General features: G+C 39.8%; 1 protein-coding gene across 2 annotated transcripts in view; it reads left to right on the forward strand.

Moving 5' to 3' along the window:
- The window catches only part of cdkal1 (CDK5 regulatory subunit associated protein 1-like 1), a 224,692-nt gene extending 212,731 nt beyond the window's left edge, over positions 1-11,961 (forward strand). For both annotated transcript variants that reach the window (XM_071468175.1, XM_071468177.1), the window contains exon 15: positions 10,256-11,961. In XM_071468175.1, coding sequence (XP_071324276.1) covers positions 10,256-10,417 — 162 coding nt within the window. In that variant the 3' untranslated portion in view covers positions 10,418-11,961. The remainder of the gene's footprint in view (positions 1-10,255) is intronic.
- Positions 11,962-12,415: the final 454 nt, after the last annotated feature.

Consider the following 12,415-nt stretch of genomic DNA (forward strand, 5'->3'; position numbering starts at 1 on the left):
AAAGATTGGTAGATAAGTGGGTGGTTGGATAGGCAAGGTCTATCATGTCCATTTGCTGAACGAGGAACTGAGTGAGAGATCTATTATTTCAAAGATGGAAGGAGTAAGATGATTGCACACCAGCCAGTGTCCATACTGATGTGTGTGGGAATGAAGCAATATGGCCGGATGGATAGATGGATGGATGTATAGAAGAGTGGCATGTGAAAGCTCGTGTGGACGGCTGTGAATGGATGGACGTGAAAGTGGACAGATAGATATGGATGCATGGATGTGAGACACGATGGCTTCAGTGCACACAACTGATGGATGACACGATGAATAGATGTATGGATGTGTGAATATAAAGACAGGTGTAGGAGTTATGGATGGATGGTTGAGTAATGAGGATACACTCATAGTGATCTAATGACGCACTGCTCTTTGTGCGTGTGCAGCCCAGGAATGTTGTGCTGAGCGCTGCAGCTTGCACAGGAAACGTGTCCTTAAAGCCAGTGGTGAAAGTGGTGAAAGTAACCAGCAGCTCAGCTAGGGTTTTACACGCTTGACTGGATTACATTCCTTGTTTTCCACAAAATTTAGGAATTAGAACATCATCTGAGTGGATGTTCACTTGGGTTAAGTTGTATTTGCCCAAGGTCTTCACAAACCCCAAAAAAATGCAGCTTAGATGAACCAAAGACAGTAATATCCCGCTATGTGTGAATGTGTTTGTTTCTGTGGTCAACACGTGATGAACTGGCTAATGTTTCTCATCCTAATGGGATCTAATGCATGATGATCTCCCAATGACCCTGAATAGTAATAAGGAGGTGTAGAAGATGTGTCCTTGCTGGCAGTAGCATATTGTTTGTGTTGTTTTTTTTTTTGTTTTGTTTTTTTTTTTCACTTTTCTTTCTCAGTTCCTCTCCTTTTTATCTCAGCATTCTCTCCCTTTTTAGCCTGACTTTCTCTGTCCCTTTTTGCTTTCCTTTTCCCTTATTCCTTTGTGTACTGTGACATGTTCATTAAAAGGCCTTGGTGTTTTTGTCATTTCATTCCATGAAAGAAAACCAAGGTTTTGCTTTTATTGACATAGATGTCATCTCTTCTTATGTTCTCTCTCTCTTTTGCTCTCTCTCTCTCTCTCTCTCTCTCTGCCTCTCTGTCTGCCAGCCCTTGATTCACAGAAACAGCACTTTCTACAGAAGAGGAAGGACAGTAATGAGTCTCTTAGTGGGACACAATAGCAGAGAAAGCACTCAACAGCATGGTGAAGGAAAGAAAAAGAGAATGTATCTTCACCAGTCCTCATCCTCAGATGAAATTAAATGATAGAAGAGGAGAGGTATGTGTAAGAGAGAGGCCAAAAAATGAAGCACGAATGAAAGAGAGAGAGCAAGGTAGACAGAGAGATCAGGAGACAGGAAAGCAGCTTGAGTGCCATCCAATAATCAGCTCTTTTCACAGCATACTTTCTCAAGGAGACCGAGAGAATAGGAGAGAGAGACGAAAACGGCTCTGCTCCCTCCACAAGGCAGCAAATTGACAGTACGTACTGTATGAAAGACAGAATGGAAAAAGGAGAGAGAGACAGAGAAAGAGAGAGAGAGAGAGAGAGAGAGGAAGGAATATGGGCAGTGAACAATGTCCCTCCATGACTGCAAATTGACAGAATAACAAAAAATGGAGGTGAATGGACGAATCTCTGCTGGAGTAATAAATTTGCTGGCCTTTCTTTTTCCTTTCCTCTGAGGCTGGTATTCATGATTTTTACAGCCTTACTCTTTCTTTCTTTCTTTCTTTCTTTCTTTCTTTCTTTGTCACTACCTTTCTTTCTTTCTGTTCTCTGTCGTCCCAATTCCGTTTTAATCAGTTCTTCCATCCTGTGTCTGTGTTTTTCGATAATTTCTATTTGTATCTTTATTTTTGTAGTAGCTGAGTGGGTGAGATTGCTGGTACTTTGCATCATGATGGTTACAGTACGTACGTACAAGACACACAGACACATACACTGCAGGTTCACTGGTAAAACAAAGCTTATACACACACACACACAAATACACACTGATCCTTGTACACAATCATATACACCGATGCCCACCTCCCCACCCCCCACCCCCCTGTTGTGCCTGGCTCCTACAAGCCGCAGGCTATATGAGACACACAATCATCGTGTTGACAAAACGCACACACATGCCCAACACTAACACAGGCACACACAGACATAATGCTCAAACAAAAATATGTATTTCACACCAAACAATTGAACTGCTCCATCTTGACATGCAACTATTATGGATTATTGCTTTGATGTTGCGTTATGCATACATGTTGTCATCTGTATTGTCAGGAACAGAACAAAAATCAAAGATTAGGCTGTCTTTTCTGGTCGGGATGCAGTTAATCCCCTCCCATCTATTTTTAAACTTTTTATCTAAAATGTCAAAAGGTTTTGCTTGGCCTTTGCATGACTTTGTTTACTCTAGTAGTAAATAATTTCTTTTGCCTCAAAACAGCAGGCATAGCTATTTTAAGCATTTCATTTAGCATGTCAAATTGTATTACATGGCCTGTGCTTTGTGTATACTTGAAGAACCAAAGTCAGAGTAACAAAGGAATAAATGTTAAGCTGTCAAAATATCAGTCACGTCTATTTTCAGTGTTCTTACCCAACATGTCAAATGGCATCACACAGCCTCTTTCTGTTTTGTTTATTTAAAATGTCAGAGGGTTTGAAATACCCTTTGCTCTAAGTTTTGTTTTTCAGCCACAGATGGAAGACGTAAATAATAAAGCTCTTAGCCAGTGAGGCAGAAAGAAAAATTATGTTTAGCTATTGGGTAATCTTTTTTAAGGACATGTTTTTGGCCTTTTTCTTCCATGTTATCATAGAAATAGTCTTTTCCCAGTATCGACCTTGTAAACAAAACTCCTCTGAGCAAAGTTCTTCAGCAGATGAGTCACTCATGGCTTTGTGTTTTATTTAGAATTTAACCATCCCCTTAAGCTCAACATGCTGTCTCATCAGTGTTACAGCTGCAGTTTAGGGAAAGCATGTCTCAGCAATGAATTATTGTTATTGTAATCATTTTCAACCTAGACATAAAACATAAAAACATTGGCTCACAAATCTTTTGCGATTTGAGCAAGCATCTTTGTAGACGTTGGAGTTACGTGACAACAGAAATGTCATTAGGGTTATTTATTTTTATTTCCAAGCACTGGAATGAGGCCCACAACACCTCGAGAGGGTTCAGTAGTAAATTCTGGCCTCCAATAATCTCCATATGAATATGCAGGTTTTTACTATGACAAGTTTTGTAGTAATTTTCAGTAGAGTTTAATCTTGCTAATGGTATCCACAACAATAGGCTACAGGGATGGTTTTCCTTTCTCACTTAAACTTGTTTCAGTGTTTGAATCTGCGTAGGAAACTTAATCTGCTCTCTTTAATCCCAGGCTCAGGAAAGCATCTTGCCACATTATCACCAGAGACACATTACCTGGACTGACTCCCAACACATAGGTTGTTGTCGTTAAAGTGCTTTTAACAGCAAGTTACCTAATGTAATGGTGAATTGTACAATGTCAAATTAAATCTGAAATATTTCTTTGGTTGTCCATCAACCACTTCAGGCCTCTTCCATTCTTTGCTTGCAGGCTAAGATGCAACACAGAGGAAGTGAGAGGAGACAGTGTTTCTGTGTGTGAGGAGTAAATATGTGTGTGAGAGAGAGTATGCTAGATAGTAGGCTTCTATATCTACTGTATTCAATACCACACTGACCTTTTTTGTTGTCCACTAAACTTTAATGAATTATGTGGTTGTGTACCTACACACTGTGTCCAGGTTGTGGCTCTTTACCTTTTTCCACAGTGTGAAGTATGCTGTCTTCCCTGTCTATAACAAGTCTGTCATGTGTTTGACACATACATGCACATCCAACACCCATGTAGTGTTCCTCTGGATTTAGTTACTGTAACTGTAAACCTGTTTGTGGAAAAAACATGATGCATCTATACAGGGGTACTGTAGATTATGTAAAGGTGAGTACATGAAGTGTGTGTGGGTGTGTGTGTCTGTGAAAGAAAGTGAGAAGTGAGTTGAGTTTCAGTTAATCAGTCTGATGCCTGTGGAAAGCAACTGTCTATCAGCTGGGTGGTGCTGCTGGTTAGGTGCTGCTCTGGTACATATCCCAGATGGCAGCAGAAGAAGCAGTGAGTGAGCAGGGTGACTGGTATCTTTTAATTAATTATGTTTTTCCTTATGCAGCAGGTAACATGCTCCAAATTGTGTCACATAACTCAGGGATTAAAGTTCTTGGCCACTAAACCAGATTTCCATCAACTGGATTCCATGTATGAGATCAGTGTAGATAAAAATCTGATTTTAACCCAGAACCAGCTTCCGAGCACGTGATCCATCTCTTCATCGTGATTGGTCATTTGGCTGATTGGCTTATTTGAAGTGTTTTATTTATATAGATTACATTAAGACAGCGTTGGGGGTTCAAAGTATCAATTTACAGGGTTGCTGTGTTTGCTTGGAAGTTATGTTTCTGCTCATGCCTTCCACTGTCTCACCCTGGTGGATGCTTATACACATGTATATTTGTGCAGAATGTCTTCATAATAGCAAACACTGAGTACAGAGCTGAGAAATTATTGCAGAATGAGCTATAAGGACCAAGCATGGTGTAAAAATAAAAGGTGCGTCTTTATTCTGAAGTGTTTATTTGGTCAATCAAGAGTCAATGAACTCTTAATAACTTCCTGCGAGAGAAAGAGAGCCAGGTGAATCCCACGGTGTAATAACCACCTTATGGAAGATACATTATGCTTTTAAAGAACCTGTGAAATGAAGCAAATGACTGCTGAAAAGAAATGACCTGCTGCATTTAATCACTGCTCTTGTTCTGTCATTATCTGTTACACTGGGACCAGACATGGGACCCATAACACAGGTGAAAAAAAATATCAGTTTTATTTCACAGATTGATAACAGCATTGAAATTACGTAAAAACAAACTGGCTATAGAAAAGTTGTACGGAGGCATCCTCTTCACTTTAAAACTGTATTGGTCTTGAGTATTTAAAAAATAAGATCTCATAATTATACTTGTTCAGCAAGTGTCAAAGGCTGAGGGTATATACACAATGTTCACCTCTTCTCAGCTACCTCTGCCTGTTTTACATGAGATCCTGTGGGAGGCAGCTGCACAGCAGAAAAAAGGGGGTGCTCAAACAAGGTGGCATGGCACCCACCTTCTCTCTAACCTGTTTTGCAAATTGTAAATGAGGAATATGACTTGACCTGAAAAAAATTTCACTCAGAAGATTTTTTTTTTTTCTTTTGCTTTATTCCCTTCTTGGTTTGGACAACTGGAGGCAACATATGAACCCAAAAAGCAGTTAAAAACAATGACATACCACAGTAGCAACACATAAAATAACTGTGAGCAAGCATTACCTTCACCACAGAGGATATTTCTCACTTTCTGATGGTTTTATGGTAGACAGAACTGATTATATTGATTTCCATTCCCATGGCCTGCAGACACTAGCAGATGCACTGTTGTGTTTTTTATGCTTCTGTTGGCGTGACTGTAATTTTGCATAGTGAGGGAAAATAGAGCCTGCACAAACTGCACAGAATCTACTGGTAAATCTCAGCTTATTGAAAATCCAGCTCATCCCTTTATTTAAAAGAATAAAGCATAAGGTAAAAGTGATGATGATAAACTTTTTTATCTATTATATATTTATTGATGTTTATGTATCTTGTGTTGTACATATCTTTGGGTGTGTATGAATCAAGTTGCACACATTTATATGGTCAACGTGCATGCATACACATGTGGCATGAAGAAGCAAGTATGCCGGATTAGGATGCTGTGCAGCTTTGTGTGTGTGACAACAGCTATACCTGTATGCCCACACACTGTTGTGACAGAGGGTTTTACAATGTATGTTATGGTGGAAATTTCAGATGACAGATACGAAAGAGAAAGAAAGGGAATATGACTGAAGTTCCCCTCTGAGCCTCTTTTCCTCTTGTTGTTGTAAGCTGTAAACGCCCTCCCTCCCTCTTTCATCAACAAACCACGAAAAATGTCCAATTTACTCTGGGACTCAGTCAGTGATAGAGTTCCAATAAAGATATTTATCTGTGTCAGAAATATTCTAATCACGCTTCAATTTCTTTCCCATCCTTTTGTCCAGTTGTAAATACAGCTGCAGCTCAGTGTTATTGTCACTGTGGCTTTGTCAAATCACCCGTGACTAAGGAGCCTGTCACAGTATCTGTTTACGCATGCACACACACACACACACACACACACACACACACACACACACACACACACACACACACACACACACACACACACACACACACACACACACACACCACTTCCAAGATCCATGTGTGTCTAGAGTGACACTGACAGCTGGTGAGGATCATGTGAGAAATGTGACCACTGTACATTGTGCTCCCTGCTCTTTGTGGTGTGTTGTGTGGTGTGGTGCATGTCACAGTGTGTATCTCTGTGTGAATATGAGATTTAAGAAAAATAAATAAATGTAGGTGCATGTTTGGAAATGGAGCAAGAGTTTTAAGATGGAGAGAAAACTGAGAGTCTTGGATGTTAAGGAAAAGTGTCTAGCTGTGTCCGGCCTCTCTGTAGCCTGGTGTGGTGTTATATGATTTTCAGGATTACTTTGCGCTGTTCTACTGCTGTGGGCAGAAAGACAGACATTATCCACCACAGGCCTACACAAGTACACACACACTTATAAGAAATGCCAAGTCTCTCTTTCTCACAGACGTATGCAGGAACTCAGCAGGCCAGCTCACAGGTGGTGATTACTGAAAGCCACATCTCTCAACTTTTCCTACAGCCTTTCTTCCTCTTCTTCCTTTCCTCATTTCTTCTCAGTTTTTCACTTCTCTCCTCACCGCTCCTCTCCTCCCATCACTCCCACTGTGCTGACACGCACCTACTGGCACTTGGATTTTCACTAGTAATAGATTTTATACTGTACTATTCAGTCTTTGTCCTGGCACCCTGTTGTTAAAGATACCTGCAGAGAGACAGATAAGAAGACTCAGCCTGCTCAACTGTTTTTTTTTCCTGTTTCATCACTCCTTTGCTCTTAGTCTGCTTTTCCTTTTGTCTCAGTTTACATTTAATATTCTACTTCTTTTCTTTCTGAAGTAAGACGGAAGTTAGATTTGTGCTTGTAAGTGCATTTTTATTGAAGCTTTGCTGTTTACAGGCAGTCTTTCTCATTCATGTTTATAAAAAAGTCATGAATGATGGAAAACCAACTCTCATCTGCTTTTCTCACTGCAAGTTCACTCATCCTTTAAAAAATCAGCCAACATTTAAAACTGTCTAACAACTGTACTGTGTCACATAACTGAACACTTCTCACATGCTGATTAGTTTGGATTAGTGATTTGAACCCATCACAAAATCAACAGTTAAGAGGCTCATTGACAAGCAGTATATACACTGTGACTGTGGCCTGACATAACTGTATAACACCATATAAGCACTCTCATTGTTTGTCAAGCATCAAAACAGCGAATCAGTTTCACCATTACCAAGTCCAACAATGATGCTAACATTAGGCAAATGTGGATGTGTCAGCCAGACCTGTGTTACTGATTCTCCCTTCACCTGTTGTCTAAAGTTACTGTAAGTGACTTATGGATGTGTCACTTAGGCGTCGTCGGTCATAGTATCCCTCCCCCATTGTGTGCTGTAACAGAGGAAGCTTTTCAGCGACCACAGTGAACAGAAGAGTGGGTGGCAAGGTGGTGTTCACAAGCATCAGAGAGGACAGTGGAGCGGGAGTAACATGGAGAATAGAGAGTCAGAGGACATACGCTATGCAGCTGCTCATACACACGGCCATGTGCATGCAACACGTGTAGGTGTGCACTGACTCTCAGTTACATAGGAGTACATATTGTACATACAGGTAGGTGTTGCATAGATCAGAAGTGCAGTGGAGTTCTCTACACATGTAGGAACTTTTTTTTTTCTTGTTTTACTATAATACAAAATAGCAAAGTTATAGAAAACATGCACAGCCAGATATTTGTAATGGTAAACAGAATTCCTTAAATAAACTAAGCATGCTTCCTGGAAAAAAAAGGATGGAGGCAGGAAGAAGATTGGAAAGACGTCTCACTGAAAATTATAAGAGAGAAAGAATAAAGGCACTTGATGGTTATATGTGAATAAGACTTTGTGAATGACAGCGAGCAGAGAGGGAGAGAAGGAGTCAGCCTACCTTTGGTAAATACCAAAGCCAAACCTCTTACAGTTATCCCTAGTGAACTTGATTAAAGGTTATTCTAGAAAGCTGCTGATCAATTGCTCAATATCATCCAGCATAATCTACCTTTGTGGTGATAAGGCATTTTACCAGCTGTCATGCAGGAGGAGACGTGCAGGAGCTATCACAAGGTCATCCAGATTGATTTCCACTCCACCCAGAGATGTTGACAAGTGTTGGTTCTCTCATCCAGGTTGTTTAATGCTCAAATTAAAAAGACCACATCTCGCCTGGGATTATTTATTTATTTATTTATTTATATAGCAATCAATTGGCTTTGCTTGAAATCACACCTCAGGTCTCCACTCTGAGACATTAAGATGAAACTAAATAAATATGTAATCAAACGGAATCGTGATCAATGAGGGGGGGTGGAGGCCAGGGAGATATCAGGCAGGTTATCAATATTAAGTGTTACCAACTGAATTATATTAACACTGTCAATAAGTGAGAAATGCCATCTTATTTTTGATGTTTCTCTCATCACAGCTGCTTGTGGTGTGGTAACATTGGAAGCTAACTTTTACTTTCTCATGTCTCTCCAAGCTTCTCAGACTACAACACAGCAACATCAGTTCGACTGTACTTGAGTATTCTGTAATATTTGGATCACTACAAAACTCCATTAACTGCTTTACACACATATAATAGCCTCATAATTGAAATGCACTCATTTGCATAAGCAAATGGTTGGTTTTATGAATGCTTTCATCCACAAAGCATTGAAATAAGCAGTAAATTCAAAATTCTGTTTATTGTTATGTTGCTGATTTTCAAATGAAACTGGGCTGGAGAGAGGAAGCAGATGGAGATAAACACAAGGTCGGGAGGCAACAGAGAGGCAGGAAAGTGCTCTCCTACATTGGGATTCCTCTGAAGTATCTATGGATCTTAATATTAAGTGTCATCAATAGATTCATTTCTAAATGTACATAATGATCCACAGCAATGATCCATGAAGGGGAGTAATATACCCCCTCATATAAATTAGATATTTCATAAAGATCTAAGCTTGAGTAAATTATGATTTGGGTGATTTATGTGGCAAAATAAACTCCAGATACTCCTGTAGAAAACACAATGAGAATATGGTCGCCCCCTTCCTGCCCTCCTAGGTTTTTTCTTTCCTCTCTGTTTTCACTCTTTCCCATTTTTCACTGTCACGTGCTTTCAGTGGTGGGTGACATTTGATGTGTTGGCTCACTGGCCACTCCGCTCAGTCTCATTCTTTGATTTGTGACTGTGGCCAGTTGATTTAATAATAAAGATGATTCCCTGCTTATGAATTATGGACGTGGTTTATGTTATGAGCTGATATGATTTTGGGGGTACAGGTCCTTTGTGTATGTGTGTCTATGGATTTGCATACATCTGAGGGATATTCACATGATGTTTAAACTAGTCCTCAGTTGACTCCTTGTGAGAAGAAGGTTTTGCAGTGAGACTTATTTCAGTGCAGCAGCAGGTTCGACCACTAAGCGCAAAGGTCGTCTTCTTCTGCAGCTCGGTGAACATGACAGGAAGAAGAAGGTGCTACGCTCATTGAAATAGCTCATTCATAAATACGCCCAAAAGATCTACAATAATGATTTACTGCGTATTATTTGAAATACATTTAATATTCACATAGTCATCTTTTACCAATGAGCAGGGAGACGAGGCTGAGACCCTCATATCACTAAACATCTACCATGCAGTGTGACTGAATCACTTTGAGCTCAGTATCTGTAGCTGATCCAGGAATCTTTATTTCCCTGCAGAGGACAGCATTCGCCAAGACATCAGTAAAGTCTCGTTTTGTTATTACAGTGTTGGGATGATAATAAATAAAGGACACATGGAAAAAGCTGCTCTGTCTGTCTTGATCTCAGTCTAAAGTGGTTGTATTTCTCTATGTCCCCCCCCCCCCCCCCTCCCCTCACAGGAACAGATTGCCAATGGCTTTCAAGGCCACGCTTCTGTGCCCTCTTCGTCTGTTTTGTTGATCGGCCCTTACAGTCTAGACAGGGAAGCACTGAAGAAGCTGGGGATCGGACTCGCGCTGGCTGCAGCTGTCTTGGCCTTCATTGTGGAGAAACTGTTCTGAAGAGGATTGTCAACACGGGAGAGGACAGTGACATCAGAGGAGCCCAAACAGTCCGTTTGCTGCTTTCATTCACTTTTTTAATAAACCCAAAAACAGAGGAAGTCAGTGACATTATTTTATTTGTTCTGTGAGATTTAGTCTCATGTTTTTAGTACAGTTGAAGTTTTACTTTTTAACTAAAGGTCATTGTTTACTACTTTTCAACCACTTTACTCTGTTCGCTCCAAATAAAGTGATGTCAGTGTCTTCTTCTGTCAGTGAAGTAGGATTAACAACATGGACAATGACAGGTCAGTCTTCACAGACCTTAGCAGACACTTTTTATATGAGCCTGTTTGGTACAATACTGTAATAGCTGGAATCTATTTCAAGCACAGGCTGTTTCATATTTGTGTTACATTGTAAGAATTGAAGACTTTCAAAGTATCTGAGGAACATGCTTAATGTACGTCTGTTCTTCACTAATGACTGCAGCCTGGCATTGTCCATAGAGCCGGAAATAAGTGTTTTGAATTATCTGTCTGGGTCTCTGTAGCTGTTTCACAGATAAATTTAAACAAATCAACCAGTTGAAACTCTTGAAAAACACATTGTGGAGATTATGATCATCAGTACCAGAACTAAGTCTGAGGATGAACTGTCACTTTGCAGATTGCTGAGTTGCAGTTTGTTTTGTAGCGGTACTGAGTGTGTAGGTTTCCAGATATTGTTTAATACAGAGTTGCCCATCCTTCTATTGATGGATTGAATTTAGCTTACATTAAAGTATGTGTTATTTTATTCTGTGGGAAGTAGTAATACTCTGATTAAAGGTTATTTGTAACCTTCATTTCAAAGTATTTATTTTTGAATAAGAGACATGGACAGTATATTTTCAGTCACATAATGAATGTCTTTGAAGTTGTTATTCTTTTGTTAAAGTTATTGTTCAACAGAGTTTTGTTCGTGTAATTTTATGGTTTTTGTCCCATACAGCAAAGTCAAATGTAATTAATTTGTAATGTGTGTCTTATCTTACCTGATTAGTTACAACTGGTAATTGGCCAGGTGGCCACTGCTGACAGCTGGTCATTATTGACCCTTCATTTTATCCCTCAGAACACCACAGATGCAAAGTGATTTGTTTCGTTTGTGTGTGACGACCTGCTCTGGTGCCAACTTAAGGGTGGTTTCATATTTTCTCACCTACTTGTAGCAGTGTGTAGCTGATATCCACCTGAGATTTCTGCTGCCACCCCAATGCAATGAATGTCCCTGTTACTCTTGCTGTCATCGGTTTTCATAAGGATTATGACTTCAGTAAATATGTTCATAGGGAGATCTGTGGATCATCCAAACCACCACAAAATTCTTTGTAATGGAGTGTGAGCAGAAATCTCAAGGCAGATGCCCTGTGATACAACTGTTCTGTTGATATGTGGATTACTTTTCTGATGTATAGTCTGAGTCATTATTGAGAGAGACTGTATATTGCTTTTCTTGATTACCGTTGTTACATCACAAACCGTTTAATAAAGGACAAAATCTGTTTTTCGTGAGTAAAATGACTTGATTTTGATTGATGGACTAATTCACTGTGTTAACGTATAAAATTTTTATTTTTAAATACATCCTCTAGAGTTAATATAGCAAAGTCCCGTGTCTCATTACAGCATGCAGAGTCTGCCTGTATTTCTCCCTGTCTTTCTGTTTGAGGTACGACAGTCCCAACATGTGCTCTGAAATCTCAGACAGTTAATAATGCATGCCCCAATTTATGTGTCACATTGCACTGGCACATGTGTCTCTGTCACCATGTCTGCATTTTTATCTGTGTGTGTGTGTGTGTGTGTGTGTGTGTGTGTGTGTATGTGTGTGTGTGTGCGTGCATGCATTCATAGTCACACATGTCTCTTCCAGCTTGTTTGTGAGCTCGTTTCTGTGTCAGAAGGTGTGTGTGTGTGTTTCTGTACATGCCTGCACTGTCTCATGTAATGTAGGTTCCTCCAATGCTTAATT

This window comes from Trachinotus anak, unplaced genomic scaffold, assembly GCF_046630095.1.
Source record: "Trachinotus anak isolate AG129_WGS33_773 ecotype Australia unplaced genomic scaffold, CSIRO_AGI_Tana_v1 ptg000032l, whole genome shotgun sequence".
NCBI classification, from domain to species: Eukaryota; Metazoa; Chordata; class Actinopteri; order Carangiformes; family Carangidae; genus Trachinotus; species Trachinotus anak.